This window comes from Bos javanicus, chromosome 19 (genome assembly GCF_032452875.1).
Source record: "Bos javanicus breed banteng chromosome 19, ARS-OSU_banteng_1.0, whole genome shotgun sequence".
NCBI classification, from domain to species: Eukaryota; Metazoa; Chordata; class Mammalia; order Artiodactyla; family Bovidae; genus Bos; species Bos javanicus.
This window is the reverse complement of record NC_083886.1, coordinates 11,410,598-11,428,551: the sequence shown is the minus strand read 5'-3', so window position 1 is coordinate 11,428,551 and position 17,954 is coordinate 11,410,598. Positions and strand designations below refer to the sequence as shown.

At 36.5% G+C, this 17,954-nt stretch overlaps 1 protein-coding gene across 5 annotated transcripts in view; it reads left to right on the top strand.

Annotated features, from left to right (window-relative positions):
• The window catches only part of SKA2 (spindle and kinetochore associated complex subunit 2), a 30,135-nt gene extending 13,491 nt beyond the window's left edge, over positions 1-16,644 (top strand). For 2 of the 5 annotated variants that reach the window (XM_061390173.1, XM_061390172.1), the window contains exons 2-4: positions 3,772-3,858; positions 10,850-11,026; positions 16,405-16,644. In XM_061390173.1, the coding sequence (XP_061246157.1) occupies positions 3,772-3,858; positions 10,850-11,026; positions 16,405-16,473 (333 nt within the window). In that variant the 3' untranslated portion in view covers positions 16,474-16,644. Of the gene's footprint in view, positions 1-3,771; positions 3,859-10,849; positions 11,027-12,224; positions 12,345-14,782; positions 14,891-16,404 lie in introns of all 5 variants that reach the window. The other 3 variants (XR_009731202.1, XM_061390170.1, XM_061390169.1) reach the window with 3 other exon arrangements.
• The last annotated feature ends 1,310 nt before the right edge of the window (positions 16,645-17,954 follow it).

The following is a 17,954-nucleotide window of genomic DNA, read 5'->3' as shown; positions in this document are numbered from 1 at the left end:
ATAGAATTTTATTGTTGGAAGGGAGTAGATTTCCAACTCATTTAATAGGAGAGACTCAGAGAGACAGAAGATACTGGAGGCCACATAACTGTTAGTGAGACCAGGGCTAGAATTTCTGCCACGTATCTCAATCCTCTTATTTTCTTTTTTTCAGTACCGTACTAGCAGGTTGTATTCAGAGAGAATTTTTTAATGGACTAAGTGCAGATTTAAAACAAACAAAAAAAAACAACTTTCCATTTAATGTTGGTTTTACCCCCATCTGTGTGATTCTCTTTGGCTTTGATGTCATGTATAACTTTGGTCTAACTACATAAAAACAAGAGTAATGAAAATAGAAGTAGAGGGAAGTCACTTAGACTGTCTTCTTCGTTTATAAAATGAAGGGTTCAGATGAGAGAATCTTCACTGTTTCTCTGTTTCTCAACATTGCATTGACATCCTTTTTCCTTTTTTGTCCCTGTTTAATCTATAGCCTGGGCTTTCGTTGTGGCTTAGCTGGTAAAAAATCTGCCTGCAATGCAGGAGACCTGGGTTTGATCCCTGGGTTGGGAAGATCCCCTGGAGAAGGGAAAGGCTACCCACTCCAGCATACTGGCCTAGAGAATTCCATGGACTGTATGGGATTGCAAAGAGTAGGACACGACTGAGCGACTTTCACTTCACAAGCAATAGTCCACTGACTTGCTAATAAGTAAATACTTCCCCTAGGTATTATCACAAAATATTCTCTTCAGTTCTTCAAGGAGGGTAACATTCTACTCTCAAACCGTTGTTTCTCCTATATTTTAAAAAGAGGTTTTGGACTTAGCTGGCAGTCCAGTGGTGAAGGTCCACGCTGCCACTGCAGGCAGCACTGGTTCTATCCCTGGTCTAGGAAGACCCCACATCTACATGCCATAAGGCGCGACCAAAAACCAAAACAAAAGGTTTTAAATTGTGGTTAAATACATATAACATAAAATTTACCATTTTAACCACTTAAAATGTGGACTCAAAATAGAACTCAGCAGCCTATGTACATTCTCATTGTGCAACCATCGCCACCGCCCATCTCCAGAGCTTCATCATTGCTAAACAAACTCTGCATATGTTAAACAATGACCCCCTGTTCCCTGCACCCCCTGTCTTTAAAAATCTGTTTAAAATTCTGTTTGTTCTCTGAAATATTTTCCAAATAAAAGTATGGGCATATTACTTAAAGGGGAAATGGAAGAAAATTTTAAAGACTTTTTGGAAGCAGTGATGTACATATAAATGCAGCAGTTGTGTGAAAGTGGGAAGTCCTGAATTTTAGCATTTGCCAGCTTTCCTGTTGTGTATTTTTCCACCCTATCTGATTTCAGGTTACCAGCAGGATGTCACAGAAAATGGAGCTGGAAAGACATGCAGTAGTAGCATGGGATATATTCCTACTGTATAGATATGATAGGGCTCAAGAGCATAGATGAGTAAAATTAGTAAAACTAGGAAATTTGGGGTTTTGTGTATGTATTTTTTTTCAATAATCTAATTGTACATTTAATAATTTAATTTTTAGTGATGCTCTTGTTTAACAATGGGCTTACAAGAATTCCTAAAAATTTAGCTGGCTCCATCATGCTGTTGATTGGAAGCATACTCTTTGGTATCTTATTAAAATATATATTACTTAAAAGAAGGAACACTTCTTTAAGGTGCTATTCGGTGGTTTTTAGTACCTTGTGGACCTCCAGGCATTATATGAAGCCATAGCTGAAACCACTGTCTTGAGGAGAAGACTTTGTAAAATGGACTATGGGATTATGCCAGTTAAATTTAAGCAGAGCTAAACTATCAAGTTTAAAAACATATAGGCTTAAGAATATCAGGTTAAGGGCTCCTAGAATAGAGATTCTATTTTAAGGTAGCCCTGGATGGAGTAACGAATCCCATAATCCTAAGAATTTTGTAGTAACTATTAGGTTAGTTTAAAACATTAGTTTTAAAATCTTTTATTTAAAGTTATGCTTTAGAATGTTGTATAAGACCTCAAATTACACATAAAGCTACAGAATTATGGTCTATTCCAGCAATTAAATCAGGTCTTCAGTGCTTAGAGCCTTTGCTTAATTGATTTGTCTTCCTCCCACTTCCTCTCCCTACTCTCCATCCACGTGTGAAGGAAAAGTTAATTCTTGAGCATATTTTAATATGGGAAATTATACCAACAGGAATTTCTTTACATATATACATATATTAATACATATATAGTAATAGTATGCTTAAAGAAGTCTAATTATTGATAGATTTAATCATGGCAGCTAATGTAACAAGTATATAAGACAAATGAAATGCCTCCACTTTTGGAAAACATATTAAATACTTTTTAGACAAAGAACTGGAGAAGGAAATGGCAACCCACTCCAGTATTCTTGCCTGGAGAATCCCAGGGACAGAGGAGTCTGGTGGGCTTCCGTCTATGGGGTCGCACAGTCGGACACAACTGATGTGATTTAGCAGCAGCAGCAGCAGCAAAGAACTAATACATTTGTTTTTCTGATTCAGCAACTCCTTGATGTTAGAGATGCAAATCAGACTGATTCCTGGGAAATTTTTTTAAAACAAAAACTGACTTTTTTCCCTTCTATTTCTACTCTAAAAGTTTTTGGTTGTAAAAATTGAATGTTAGTAATTGAAGTTTTCTGATCAAATTTAGGCCAATGATGAGAAATTATTAGTGATGGAAGATTTAGTTTATCTCTTTCTGAACTTTGTTCAATAATGACAACTTCTGACTTTAGAAGCATTTTAACTTCTGAGAACCTTTTTTTCTTATTCTACATTCCAAAGTAGAACCCTTGGTTTACTTTTTGTATAATAAAAATATCTGTATAGCGCTTCTCATTAGATCTAGGAACTACTTTTTGTTGGTTTTACCCTTCCCATTAAGGCTTTACATTTTCAAGAATCAATCTTTAGTCCAGAGCTTAAGTTGACAGACAGGTCTGAACTGTGTCCCTAAAGCAGTCTCCTCAGCTGTGGGCTAGGAATGAGAGACCTTCCCTGAGGAAATCACGTTTTACCTTTCAGAGTAAACTCAAAGGACCATGGTGGTTTCCCTGATAAATTCAAGGCAGTACATGCTTTAAGATCTTGTAAAAGATGTAGAATTCTCCCAAATTAAGAATAATTTGTAGATTATGTCACATTCAGAGATAAACCACTTTTAATAATAATATATATGCTTCCCAACTTTTCCATATGAACACACATGTATTTTACAGCCTATGGCAGTTTTCCCCCTTTTTCTCCCTTAGAAGTTTACTGCAGATAAAGGTTCCACGCTAGGACCCAGGTTAAATAAATTGTGCTTACTTGGCCTGCTGCGCCATTATTATATTGTATGTAGCTTTTCTTGTGTAATTTATGGCTCTTTAAGCCTTCTAGTTCTGGCCTGTGTGGCACGTATTTATAGTTCTTTGGTTAATAGGGCTGTAAATTGTGTTAACAGCCTGAGTATCCCTAAAAATAAATTTGTTCTGTGCTTTAACTTGAAACCACATATCCTTCCAGAGGTAGAAAAACTGCCTAATTGATGAGTGTGGCGGTAATTCCTGAAGCCATTGTTAATTCTTAGTAGAGCATGGGTATTCTAGATGATGGAAGTTTAATATACTTTCCTATTTTCCTATTTTCAAAATTAGTATATATAATATTAAAAATATAAAGAGAAAAGAAAGAACAGCTATAGTATCATGTTTTGTGAAACGTCTTTTGGTTTGTGAACTAATGATCTGTGCTGATCTCTAGTTCCAGAAAGCTGACTCTGATCTGGACTACATTCAGTACAGGCTGGAATATGAAATCAAGACTAATTATCCTGATTCAGCAGGCAAGGTAATCTGCAAAAGAAATATCTTTTTAACAGAATATTTTATTAAAAGATTTTCTGGTAGTATTTCTAATAGTAGAGTATAACATTTACATTATTAAGGATTACATTCATAGAATCCTTTTGTGTTGGAAGTTAGGTCACAGAATATTGGAGAGATTATACTCATAGTAAAGGAAATTTGTGGCTCCTCTTTTATTTTTAAACTGTAAACAAGAATTATTGAGTCTAAATGTGTAAACAACTGTGGAAGCCTCTAAAATTGTGAAAGAATATAGATACTTTTAGGGCAGTGGTTAACTAAGAGGGGAGAAATCCTAGCTGTCATGATATTCTCTGAGGAAGATGATGATACATAGACTGTTTGTATAAAATTATATACTTATTCTAAGTTTAGATTGACTAGAAATACTGTTTATAAGTCATAAAGTTATAATTACATGTACACATGCCTATAGAGATAAAGAAATTTTTAAGCCTTGTCTGTTAACATTAATTTAGCATGTAAAACATTAATTTATCACTTTATGGTACTCTTTTTTTCTCTTATAGCACTTGGTAGCAGATAAGAAATATTGTACTTTACTGTTTCTTAAAAAAAATTATACAATTGAAATTTCGGGGGAATTGTGTAAACGTTCAAATTAAAATAAAATTTTAAATAAAATTGCGAAAGCACTGTGAATGTTCAGTTTTTACTGCTTACATGAAATAATGGAATGCCAGGATTCTATAGTATAGTTTTAACTATTCTACCTCCTTAATTAACTTGACTTTGTCCTTCCCTCTTTCTCTCTTACTGAAGAAAATCAACCCATTCTGGTCAAGTGGTACCCCAGGTAATTAGCCAAAGCACTCATCTGAGTCAGTGTATTTCAAGTACTATCTGGAAGACATTTCGTTTGGGGCTTCCACTTTTCTCCCACCTTCTATCTCTCATTTTTATCACATTTCCAGTTGTTTTATTCTTCTACAACTTTTTTTTCAAAAAACAGCTTTACTGAGCTATAATTCACATACCAAAGAATTCACTCTTTTAAAGTAGATAATTTAGTGGTTTTTAGTATGTTTAGTTTATTGTAATTTTTAGCAGTTTAGTATATTATATGGCCATCATCACAATAAATATTTGAGTATTTTCATAACCTCAGAAAGAAACCCATACCTATTAGCTGTTTCTCCCCATTAACAACCACTTCCCCCTCCCCTGGCCAGCTTCTAGCAACTACTAATCTACTTCCTGTCCTACAGATTTGCTGTCTGAACATTTCATATGAACAGAATCACACAATATGTGGCCTTTTATATCTGGTTTAGCATTTTATTTAAAAATTGAAATATATTTGATTTACAGTTTTTCAGGTAGAGAGCAAAGTGATTCAGTTATACACACAAAAATATGTGTCTGTGTGTATATATATATTTCAAATTTTTTTCCATTATAGGTTATTACAAGATATCGAGTATAGTTCCCTGTGCTATACAGTTGATCCTGTTGTTTATCTATTTTATACATAAGTCAGTCAGTGAGTTCAGTCACTCAGTCATGTCCGACTCTTTGTGACCCTGTGGACTGCAGCATGCCAGGCTTCCCTGTCCATCACCAGCTCCTGGAACTAGCTCAAACTCATGTCTATAGAGAGTCAGTGATGCCATCCAACCACCTCATCTTCTGTCATCCCCTTTTCCTCCTCCTGCCTTCTGTCTTTTCCAGCATCAGGGTCTTATCCAGTGAGTCAGTTCTTCACATCAGGTGATCACAGTACTGGAGTTTCAGCTTGAGCATTAATCAGTCCTTTGAATGAATATTCAGGGCTGATTTCCTTAAAGATTGACTGGTTTGATCTTGCAGTCCAAGGGACTCTCAAGAGTCTTCTCCAACGCCACAGTTCAAAAACATCAATTCTTTGGTGTTCAGCTTTCTTTATAGTCCAACTCTCACATGACTACTGGAAAAACCATAGCTTTGACTAGACGGACCTTTGTCAGCAAAGTGATGTCTCTGCTATTTAATATGCTGTCTAGGTTGGTGATAGCTTTTCTTTCAAGGAGCAAGCATCTTTTAATTTTGTGGTTGCAGTCACCATCTGCAGTGATTCTGGAGCCCAAGAAAATAAAGTCTTTTACTGTTTCCATTGTTTCCCCATCTATTTGCCATGAAGTGATGGGACCGGATGCCATGATCTTAGTTTTTTGAATGTTTTAAGCCAACTTTTTCACTCTTCTCTTTCACTATCATCAAGAGGCTCTTTAGTTCTTCACTTTCTGCCATAAGGGTGGTGTCATCTGCATATCTGAGGTTATTGATATTTCTGCCTGCTATCTTGATTCCAGCTTGTGCTTCATCCAGCCCAGCGTTTCTCATGATGTACTCTGCATATAAGTTAAATAAGCAGAGTGACAATATACAGCCATGAAGTACTCCTTTTCCAATTTGGAACCAGTCTGTTCCATGTCTGGTTCTAACTGTTGCTTCTTGACCTGCATACAGATTTCTCAGGAGGCAGGTAAGGTGGTCTGGTATTCCCGTCTCTGTAAAAATTTTGCATAGTTTGTTGTGATCCACACAGTCAAAGGCTTTGGCATAGTCAATAAAGCAGAAGTAGATGTTTTCCTTGAACTCTCTTGCTTTTTCGATGATCCAACGGATTTGATATCTGATTCCTCTGCCTTTTCTAAATCTAGCTTGAACATCTGGAAGTTCACGGTTCACGTACTGTTGAATACATTATACATACATAATAGTATGTATCTGTTAATCCCAGATTCCCAGTTTATCCCTCTCTCACCCCATTTCGCCTTTGGTAAGCATAAACTGATTTTCCACATCTGTGGGTCTGTTTCTGTTTTGTAAATAACTTCATTTATTTGGAAGTTATCGAGTATAGTTCCACATGTAAGTGATATTGTATGATGTTTGTCTTTCTGACTTCACTTAGTGTGAAAATCTACAGATGCATCCATGTTGCTGCAGATGGAATATTTCATTCTGTTTTATAGATGAGTGGTAGTCCATTGTATACATATACCACATCTTTATGCATTCATCTGTGGATGGACATTTAGGTTGCTTTTATGTCTTAGCTATTGTAAATAGTCAGTGAATATTGGGGTGCATTTATCTTTTCAAATTGGAGTTTTCTCCAGATATATGCCTAGGAGTGGGATTGCTGGATTATATAGTAACTATTTTTAGTTCTTTGAGGAACTTCCATACTGTTCTCCATAGTGGCTACACCAATTTACATTCCTACCAACAGCGTAGGAGGATCTTTTCTCTCCACATCCTCTCCAGCATTTATTATTTATAGACTTTTTAATGATGGCCTTTCTGACCAGTGTGAGGTGATACCTCGTTGTAGTTTTGATTTGCATTTCTCTAATAATTAGTGATGTGGAGCATCTTTTCATGTGCCTCTTGGCCATCTGTATGTCTTCTTTGCAGAAATGTCTATTTTAGTCTTCTGCCTATTTTCTGACTGGGTTTTGTTTGATATTGAGTTGTATGAGTTGTTTATGTATTTTGGCAACAATTAAGCCCTTGTTGGTCCTATTGTTTGCAAATATTTTCTCCCATTCTATAGAATGTCTTTTTGTTTTGTTTATGATTTCCTTTGCTGTACAAAAGCTAATAAGTTTGAGTAGGTACCATTTGTTTATTTTTGCTTTTATTTCCACTGACTTGGGAGACTGACCTAAGGAAACAGTGGTATGATTTTATGTCAGAGAATGGCTTGCCTCTATTCTCTTCTAGGAGTTTTATGGTGTCGTGTCTTATATTTAAGTCTTTAAGCCATGTTGAGTTTATTTTTGTGTATGGTGTGAGGGAGTGTTCTAAGTTCATTGATTTACATGCAGCTGTCCAGCTTTCCCAACACCACTTGCTGAAGAGACTGTCTTTTCTCCATTGTATACCACATCTTCTTTATTGATTCATCTACTGATGGACATTTAAGTTGCTTTCACGTCTTGACTATTGTAAATAGTGCTGCTGTGAACATTGGGGTGCATGTATCTTTTCAAATTGGAGTTTTCATCTTTTCTGGATATCACTTAACATGTTTAAAGGCTCATCCTGGTTGTAGCATGAATCAGTACTTCATTTCTTTTTGCTGCTGAATAATATTTCATTGTATGGCCATACCACATTTTCTTATTTATTTGATCAGTTAATAGTTTGGTTGTTTCCTTTTGGCTATTATGATCATATTCCCATAAGCATTCATGTACAAGTTTTTGTATGGACGTTTGATTTCATTTCACTTGGGTATATGCCTAAGAGTGGAATTCCTGGGCACATGGTAACCCTATATTTAATATTTTGAGGAACTACTACATTGTTTTCCAAAGCAGTTGTACTATTATACATTCTCAGTTTTTTGGGTTTTTTAAAAAAGTTGTAAAGTATGTAAGAGAAAATTCATCATTTTTTCCATTTCAAAGTGTGCAGTTCCGTGGTTTTAGTACATTTATATCATTGTGCAGCTATCACTACCATCCATCTCCAGAACTTGATTTCGTCTTTCCAAATTGAAACTGCATACATTAAATAATAACTCCCCATTTCCCCCTCTTCCCAACCCCTGGCAACAACCATTCTACCTTCTGTCTCTGTGAACTTTACTACTGTAGTTACCTCATACACACAATTTTCCAGACTACACATTTGGTGTCATCTATTATTTCTTTGCCCCTATCAAACGTACTACTAAGTTTTCTTAACTTTTCTTTAATAATATTGCTTTTCTGTCCTTTTCCTACCTCTACTGCTCATGGTGTAGTCTTGATCACTATTTGTAGAATTAACAGTCTTTAAATTAGATTTTTTGTTCTGATTCATTCCTGTTAGAATTATCTTTATTTATCATTTCCATCATCAAAAGCTTAGCAAAATATCTCCAAGGAAGAAAGGAGTAGAGGGCCATGAACTGAGCCTCTGCCTGTAGCCATAAGGTAGGGTCCACAAAGGAAATATTTGAATAGTGAGACAATAATCGAGATAGTATAGTTCTGTGCAAATCAGAGTTCATTTTAAGATTAGAATAGGAAGGAAATAAGGAGAGTCAAAAAGAGAGATATCAAAATTACAGGGCAAGTCTGACTTTTTGATTGTTATAGGGTGTAGAAAGAAGGTAACCCTCCTAACTATTGGTGGGAATGTAAATTGGTACAGTCACTATGGAGAACAGTATGGAGGTTCCTTAATAAACTAAAAATAGATCTCCCATATGACCCTGCAATCCCATTCCTGGGCATATGTCCAGAGAAAAACATAATCCAAAGGATACATGCACCCCAGGGTTCATTGCAGCACTGTTTACAGTAGTCAAGACAGAAGCAACCAAAATGCCCATGGACAGAGGAATGGATAAAGAAGATATGGTACATACATACAATAGAATATTACTTGGCCATCAAGAAGAATGAAATGATGCTATTTGCAGCAACATGGATGGACCTAGAGATTGTCGTATTGAGGGAAGTAAGTCAGAGAAGAAGAAATATCTGATGACATCCCTTATATATGGAATCTAAAAAGACATAAGTGAACTTATTTATAAAACATAAACAGATACACAGACTTAGAGAACAAACTTATGGTTGCCAAGGGGAAGGATGGGCGGAAGGGATGGTTAGGGAGTTTGGAATGGACTTGTATACACTGCTGTGTTTAAAATGGATAACCCACAAGGACCTACTGTATAGCACATGAAACTCTGCTTAGTGTTATGAGTCAGCCTGGATGGGTGGGGGGCGTTTGCGGGGAGAATGGATACATGTATATGTATGACTGTTCACCGGAAATTATGACAACATTGTTAATTGGCTGCACCCCAATAGAAAATAAAACGTTTAAAAAATTTATAGGACAGGTCTGACTTTTTGATTGTTTAAAATAATTTGGCAAAGGATTAGTCTATGGGCTATTAAACTGAGGAAGTATATTATTATAGGACCTAGAAGGTTGGTGGCAAATGGAGTAAGAAAAATGACGCTAGTTTTGAAGCAAGAGTCAAGAGGAGTTATTTTCCCCTCATTGTAGGGACAATCTATGTATACTGGAAGTCTGTACAAAGGGAAATGTGAAAAGGTTATTGAAATATAGGAATGTTAAGGTTCTGGAGGATATGGGGAGGAGACAATAATAGTGGTAGTGTTAGGAGCTGAGTAAGGATCAGACTAGATGTTTTCATTTTCAGGTGAAAAGGCAGGAATAGAAACTCCCAGGTGTTTTCTGTCTTCTCAGTAAAGTAGTTGGGGTGAGATATTCTGCCAAGAATGAGTGGATGGGAACTGGTAGGAATGGAGAAAGTTTGGAATACCTAGTATTGGAGAGTTTGCTAAAGAACCACGAAGGAATGAGAAGAATCATTAAGTGGCAGAAACATTACTTTTGAACTGTCACAGTTGAAATGTCCTTTATGGAACAGTGGTTATTTACATTGAAAATTAATTTGAAAAACTAACATAATTTATAAACACAGTTGCTTGAGTTGGCATGCATTTTGTATAGTGAGGTACACCTTGAATTGGTACTCATACATACTTTAGCCCTGTGACAGTGTATTTAAGAATTTTATGATAAGTGGTTTCAAGTTGTCTTTTCTATAAGAACAAATCAAAATAGTTCCTTCAATACCTTCTGAATAACATTTAGGATTGTGTCTTAGAAGTACTGTGTAATTATTATGAACTATACATCAAATATTATGTATCTAATGTAACATTATTTGCTGTTTAATATTGCTATTTTGTGTGTGTGTGTATGTGAGAAGGGTTATTTCTGTACCTAGGCTTTAAATTCCTTGAGAATAGTATCTAGGTCTTATACTTCTCTCTTTCTTCCCTTCCTCCCATTCTGTCACATAGTTAGATAATTTTTTATAGTGTTCTATTAAATGGATGGTAGTATGTGTTGTATATATTTTAATTCTAAAAATAAGCTTTATTTTTCCTTTCCAGATTTAATATATATTAATTTTTTTCCTAATGTAGAAAAATCCAGTTACACTTTTAAAGGAATTGTCAGCAATAAAGTCTCGATATCAAACTTTGCATGTTCGCTTTAAACCAATTGCTATGGAGCAGAAAGAGACTAAGAGCCGCATTTGTGCTACTTTCAATAAGACTATGACCTTGATACAAGAACTGCAAAAGGAAACAGACCTGGAGGTAATGCTTTCTGTTGATTGGCTGGATTTGTAGAATTTTAATTCTGAATTTCTCATTGAAAGATAAATCCCCAGTAACTCTCATTTTGAAATTCAGCAGTGTGAACTATTGATAAAGAATGAGATTTTCTTGATTCCCTGAAGTATAAGATCTCTTATCTCCTTTTATTTTAAGATGAGCATGTGGAATTGACATGGTTAGTGAAGGGGCATGCTTTCTTGGATTATGTAGCAACAGCAGAAGAAAAAACTTGCTAACATATCTATCAGTTCTGCTGGTTCCTATAAGAACTAATGAGACTGAGAAATCTAGAAAGCATCTATACCAGTGACTGTTTTTTCATTCTCCTTTTCTTCAGTTGGGATGATTAGCTTGGGTAGGCCTAACCTTCATTCCTGGTCCTTCATTCTCCACCCTCTTCTCATTTAGTATAAGAATCTTTCTAATTGTGAGCCTCTGTCGCTGATGTGTAAAACTCTACAGACATGTTAGAGTAGGAAAAAGAATATGAGCTGTTAACCTAGGCACTAAGATCCTGAATAGCCAATTGAAGAGATTGGTAGCATTTTCATTTACTATTAAGCAAAGTTGGGGGCTTTTGAAAGAAAAGATAGCTTAATGTAGATGAAATCATCAGATCAGATCAGATCAGTCGCTCAGTTGTGTCCGACTCTTTGCGACCCCATGAATTGCAGCACGCCAGGCCTCCCTGTCTATCACCAACTCCCAGAGTTCACTCAGACTCACGTCCATCAAGTCAGTGATGCCATCCAGCCATCTCATCCTCTGTCGTCCCCTTCTCCTCCTGCCCCCAATTCCTCCCAGCATCAGAGTCCTTCCCAATGAGCCAACTCTTCGCATGAGGTGGCCAAAGTACTGGAGTTTCAGCTTTAGCATCATTCTTTCCAGAGAAATCCCAGGGCTGATCTCCTTCACAATGGACTGGTTGGATCTCCTTGCAGTCCAAGGGACTCTCAAGAGTCTTCTCCAACACCACAGTTCAAAAGCATCAATTCTTCGGCGCTCACCCTTCTTCACAGTCCAACTCTCACATCCATACATGACCACAGGAAAAACCATAGGCTTAACTAGACGAACCTTTGTTGGCAAAGTAATGTCTCTGCTTTTGAATATGCTGTCTAGGTTGGTCATAACTTTCCTTCCAAGGAGTAAGCGTCTTTTAATTTCATGGCTGCAGTCACCATCTGTAGTGATTTTGGGGCCCAGAAAAATAAAGTCTGACACTGTTTCCACTGTTTCCCCATCTATTTCCCATGAAGTGGTGGGACCAGATGCCATGATCTTCATTTTCTGAATGGTAAGCTTTAAGCCAATTTTTTCACTCTCCACTTTCACTTTCATCAAGAGGCTTTTGAGTTCCTCTTCACTTTCTGCCATAAGGGTGGTGTCATCTGCATATCTGAGGTTATTGATATTTCTCCCGGCAATCTTGATTCCAGTTTGTGTTTCTTCCAGTCCGGCGTTTCTCATGATGAAATCATAGAGTTGAATTTAATTATCTGGACAAAAGATGTCCAATAGGTTTTAATTTCTGGTGCTTACTCCAGTCAGTTAACTGGTAATAACTGCTTAGAATGCTGTTTAAGGAGCCGTGTCTGGGCATGGCCAAAAAGTTATCTGCTGTGGAGTGTTGATAGGAGCAGCATACGTGGTATTTATTTGCCAAGTCTGAACTAAATTATGGCTTAAGATATTTGAATTATGGGCTTTGTAACTCTCAAAGGTGGATTAGATCAAGAATTCTTTGTATTACCAATGGAAGAAAAGAGAACAGTGCCTGGTTAAAATCATAAAGTGAGGTCATAAATGTATCTGTCATGGAGAAATGAATAGTGTGAGAGGGGAGGGCAGTGAAGAGGGCACAGAGGGAATAGAGAGTAGGCATTTAAACAGTATGGGTGGTGTTTCGTCACCTGCTAATTAATAAAATGCAAAAAGGAAGTATGTATGTGATAAGCTTTTATAAATAAAACCAAGTCACATATTCTTCATTGTATGTGATCAGAACTTGACAATAGCAGTCCATAAATTTGTTCCCAGGAAACAAATCTTGAAGAGAGATTAAGTGTAGTTCTGAATGTACACATCAACATGTATGTATAGAAATCCATGAATTAATTGACGCATGGTAAATTTGGGTGACTGAACAAAGAGAAAAATGATTTTTTGACTACTTACTAAAAATTGTTTTCATTGGATACAATAAATAGATGGCATATTTCTGAGATTAAAAAAAGTGGTACAGAAAAGTAGTAATGATATTGATGTATATCAGTCACTCAGTTGTGTCCAACTCTTTGCAACCCCATGGATGATAGCGTGCCAGGCTCCTCTGTCCATGGAATTCTTCAGGTAAGAACTGGAGTGGGTTCCCATTTCCTTCTCCAGGGGATTTTCCCAACTCAGGAATCAAATCCCCTTCTCCTGCATTGAAGGCAGATTCTTCACCTTCTGAGCCAGGGATGTCAAATCATTTGAGTATTTGTAAAGGTTTTCATTTAGTTATCTGAAATGAGCAATAATTATATCAAAGGTAGAAAGCTAAGGGAACTTTTTCATTTTGGACAGATAATGACAAAAAGGAGAAATGGAGACTTCCTGGCAGTCCAGTGGTTAAGACTCTTCACTTCTACTACAGGGGCTGCAGGTTCAGTTCCTGGTTGGGGAGTTAAGATCTCACGTGCCTCTTGGCTTCTCAGCCAAAAAATCCAAAACATAAAACAGAAACAATACTGTAACAAATTCAATAAAGTCTTTAAAAAAATGATCCACATAAAAAAAAAAGAGGAGAAATGGCTAAAGGTAAAGGGAGATCATGTTTTAGGATCAATGATAGCCAAGCTGGGAAATGTTGGATATGGTTGGTCTTGGGCCTACTAGTTTAAAAATGAGATAGTATTAATAGTAGAAAGTTCAGAGAAAATTTTTATGATTGAAATGTGGAAGAAAAGGGAAGGGCATCTATAAAGAGTTATATAACCATAATTATATGGCTCAAATAGTTCTATGAGCCAAGAGTTTAAAGAACATGTAAAGGAATTTCATGTATAAAAGAGGTATATTAGACATAGGGTCAGAACTGTGAGAATAGTTAAGAAATCCAAAGGATTTTCAGCTGAGGATTCTGAAAATTTCTAGAGTAACCGAATGGGCTTTTACAATTATTTGGGGAACATGAAGAACAAGAAAGGGATGTCTACTTAGAGCAAATGGTACATTGTTCATAAACAGCAGAATGCAAACAGAAAGTAAAACTCTTATATTGCTATGATTTTTATCAAGGTGAGTGGTTTTTCATTTGGAAGGGCAGAAAATATATATTTGAATTGATAATACTAAAAAATAAAAAAACTTGAATTGATAATAATAAATAGGGATATGAGAACAGAAAAGGAGGTGGATGGTAGGGAATACATATTAATTTCCTGATCTTTTTAGTTGCTATTAAGACACTGACGTTTAAATATAGTTAGTTATAAAGGTGACTATCAAAAGAAGAAAGGACCAAATTTGTTCCAAATAGAAAATAGCAAAACAGTCCCCCCACCAAACAAAAATATAGCAATAAATAGAAAATTCAAAATGCATTAAAGATAGAATGTATGTTATTCCATCAAAGCTCTGAAACATTTGTATTAAAGAAGAAAAATTTCTATGTATTTTAGAATAGTTAATTCCTGGAAAAACTCTTTGAAGTTTTATTAAACAGATGGTCTGAAATCTCTTGAATTTCAGAGATCACAAAGAAAAACATGGAATCATGGAGAACAAAGTCTTGCCAGAATAATATCATTTCCTGTTTTTCAGATAGAAGAGGGAAATTTTGTCACTATTTGAGTTGCAGTAAGTGTTTTTGTTTTATCCATGTGAACATTTTGGGCAAATGGTTGGCTTGAGGAGCCAAACCAGGTGGGGTCTCCAATAGCAACATGTGGCTGTATATTAATGAATTAAAATTAAAAGTAATTAAATGAATACAGTCCTTCATCAATGCAGATACAGAATATACCCAGGATAACAGAAAGGTCTATTGGACAGCGTTGTGCTGGAGATTCTGATTCTGTGGGTATGAGGTGTTCCCGATTTGACAGTCTCTCTAGAGATGACCTATATAGTTAGGCAGATTTGTAACCATGTGAGTGATTCTTCAAGTCCTACCTCCTGTTATTTCCTCATTAACTCTTTGTTTCAGCTAGCCTATTTGTGGGTGCTCTGTGAAAGCCCCTTACAACTTCCCTTTGGCTTCTCTTCTCCCGTTTGGTTTTGCTGCTCTTACCTGCTTTTGTGGATTTGGTTCGCTGGTTGTTTTCTCAGCACGTTCTCCCTTCCTGTGTAAGAGATTACTGACTCTCTTGAGATGTGTGCTATTCCTCAGACTCATGCCTGAGGTAAAAGTGGCGCTATCCTTAGCTTCAGGGATGTGCCTGATTGGCAAGGGGAACGGATTTTCCTTTAACTAATATTGGGTCAGGAATGGGTTTGTAACCCAAATGATATGTGAGGAGGGGGAATCTGGAAATAGGAAATTAGAGAGTTTCCTCACTGCTGAGAGACCCCTGAGGAGAGAAAGCTTTACTTGTTCTAAACATTGTGTATAGATGTGATACCTGGAGTCACTTTCCTGTCAGCCTGAGAATAAAGGATATCAGGGCTGTTAGATGGAAAAAACCTGAGTCCTTACATTGTTGAGCTGCTTCATAAACCAGCCCTGAAACCTGCCCTTATGTACTTATTGTGTAGTGATAATGCATTTTATTTATCCATTTTCATATGCATCTCTGTTACTTGCAGATAAAAGCATCTTAATTATCCTTCAAAATTTAACCCGAGTCTCTACTTCTGAAGAAACTTCCAGACTATTTTTTTTTTCACACTTCTTTTTCAAAATACTTTTTGGATATGTTCAGATGTGACTTCTTTGGTTCTGTTACAGTCCTTAAATTGTTTGATTTCTTTGTCTTGTTTCTTCAATTTAATTGTGAGTTCCTCGGAAACTCAAATATCAAAGTAACTTGTATGTACATAGCTAATATGTATTTTTTCTTTGCCTTTATAAATTTGTCATTATATACCTAGTGTGAACTTGTGGAAACATTTATTGGTGTTACAAAGCAGAAATTAGTATAACAGCCTTTAAAGATTTTATTTAACTTTAAAAAAATTTATCTTATTGAAGTATAGTTGATTTACAATGTGTTAATTTTTGCTGTGCAGCAAAGTGATTCAGTCTTAGTCTTTTTTTCATATTCTTTTCCATGATTTACCACAGGATACCGAATATAGTTCCCTGTGCTATATAGTAGGACCTTGTTCTTTTAAGCTTTTCTGAAATAAAGATTTTGTCATTTGTTTTCTAGTTGTTACCACTGACTGAAGAAGAGAAAACTGCGGCAGAGCAATTAAGAGCTCACATGTCAGACTTATGAGGAAGAAATGGACTTGCCAAAAGGAACTCTAATGGGGAAGAAATCAATCCCAGAAATTTAGGAAGATGTCTTGTTAACATTGATGACTATTGGTCGGGAGATGACAAAGGAGATTTGGCTTGGGTGACTGGATAGTGATGCCTTCCACAGAAGAGGGGGATACAAGAGAAGGGCAGATATTGTATTAATAAAGTTCAGCCAAAGGGGCAGAATGGAAATAAAGAGATTTTAAAAATATATGCACACATGCTTAGTAATTTCAGGCAAGGAAGTCCCAACACCATTTTGTATCTGTTTCTGTATAACTGGGATAACACAGATGTCCTGACTGACCTATTGCAAAACAATATTACGTACTATCAGTCAGATGTGAATGAACATGCTTGGGAAATTAAAGGTTAGAAAAATATTTGTACTATATTATACATATGTAAATAATTTTATTGTTGAAAATTCTGATCGCAGATGTGATCACCTTATTGGTGAGACTACTAATATGTGACTTAACTGTCTCCCACAATACCTAACTTAGTAGAAAGCTGGCTTTTCTGTGACAGCTTCACTTTTATTTTTGTCCTGTTCCTTCTGCCTGCCAATGTTGAGCGTGAGCTCTGCTTTCTAATGCTGTTTCTGATTGTCCCTGTCACATTTCAGGGACCTGAAATATACCTTTGTTCTCCTCTAGTCTGCATTACTGTAGTTGTTCAGTTCATTCTACTGTAAATCTCTATATATGAACCTTCAATATGAACCTTCAAGTTGTGAGCGTTCGAAGACGTAAATGTGTGTTTTCCCCTCGAATCACATAAGTTAGCTCTGTTTGAGGAGGCACTGTTGGGTTTTGAGGCACAGGCCCGGAATGTAGGATGGAACATGAAGGTTGCAGCAGCCATTCAGAATGTAATCCAGTGCTACCGTGGCATCTATGATGAGAAAAAAAGAGCTACCACTCAGACATCACTGGATTGTTCTTTCAAGAAGGTAGACAGAATTAAATCCAGCAAGGAACCAGAACCTGTGCCAGCAACTGCAGGTATGGAATCGCAGCTTGCCCGTCTCCTGTTGCTGATGCCCCTCCAGCTCTACCATCTCCCACCTCCTCTCCCTCTCCAGTCAGTAACTCTTCATGCCCGTTCACTCGATGCCAGCTCCTGTTGTCCTGTACTACTGTGCTTTTCAAGATACTGTACTTTCAGATTAAAAATGTTTTATTTCTTTGTGTTTGTTCCATATGTATTATTTGTGTGAAAACTACTATCAACTTATTACAGTACAGTACTGTATAGCTGACTGTGTTAGCTGGGCACCTAGGCTAACTTTGTTGGACTTAACAAAGAAGCTGGACTTAAGGAACGCACTCTCAGAATGGAACTTGTTCATATGTAGGGGACCTACTGTCTGTGAAAGCTAAGAAACTGAAATGAGAGGATCGTTGCAACTGTTTACCAGTTTTGTGTGTATGTGTGCACCAATGTCCCTAT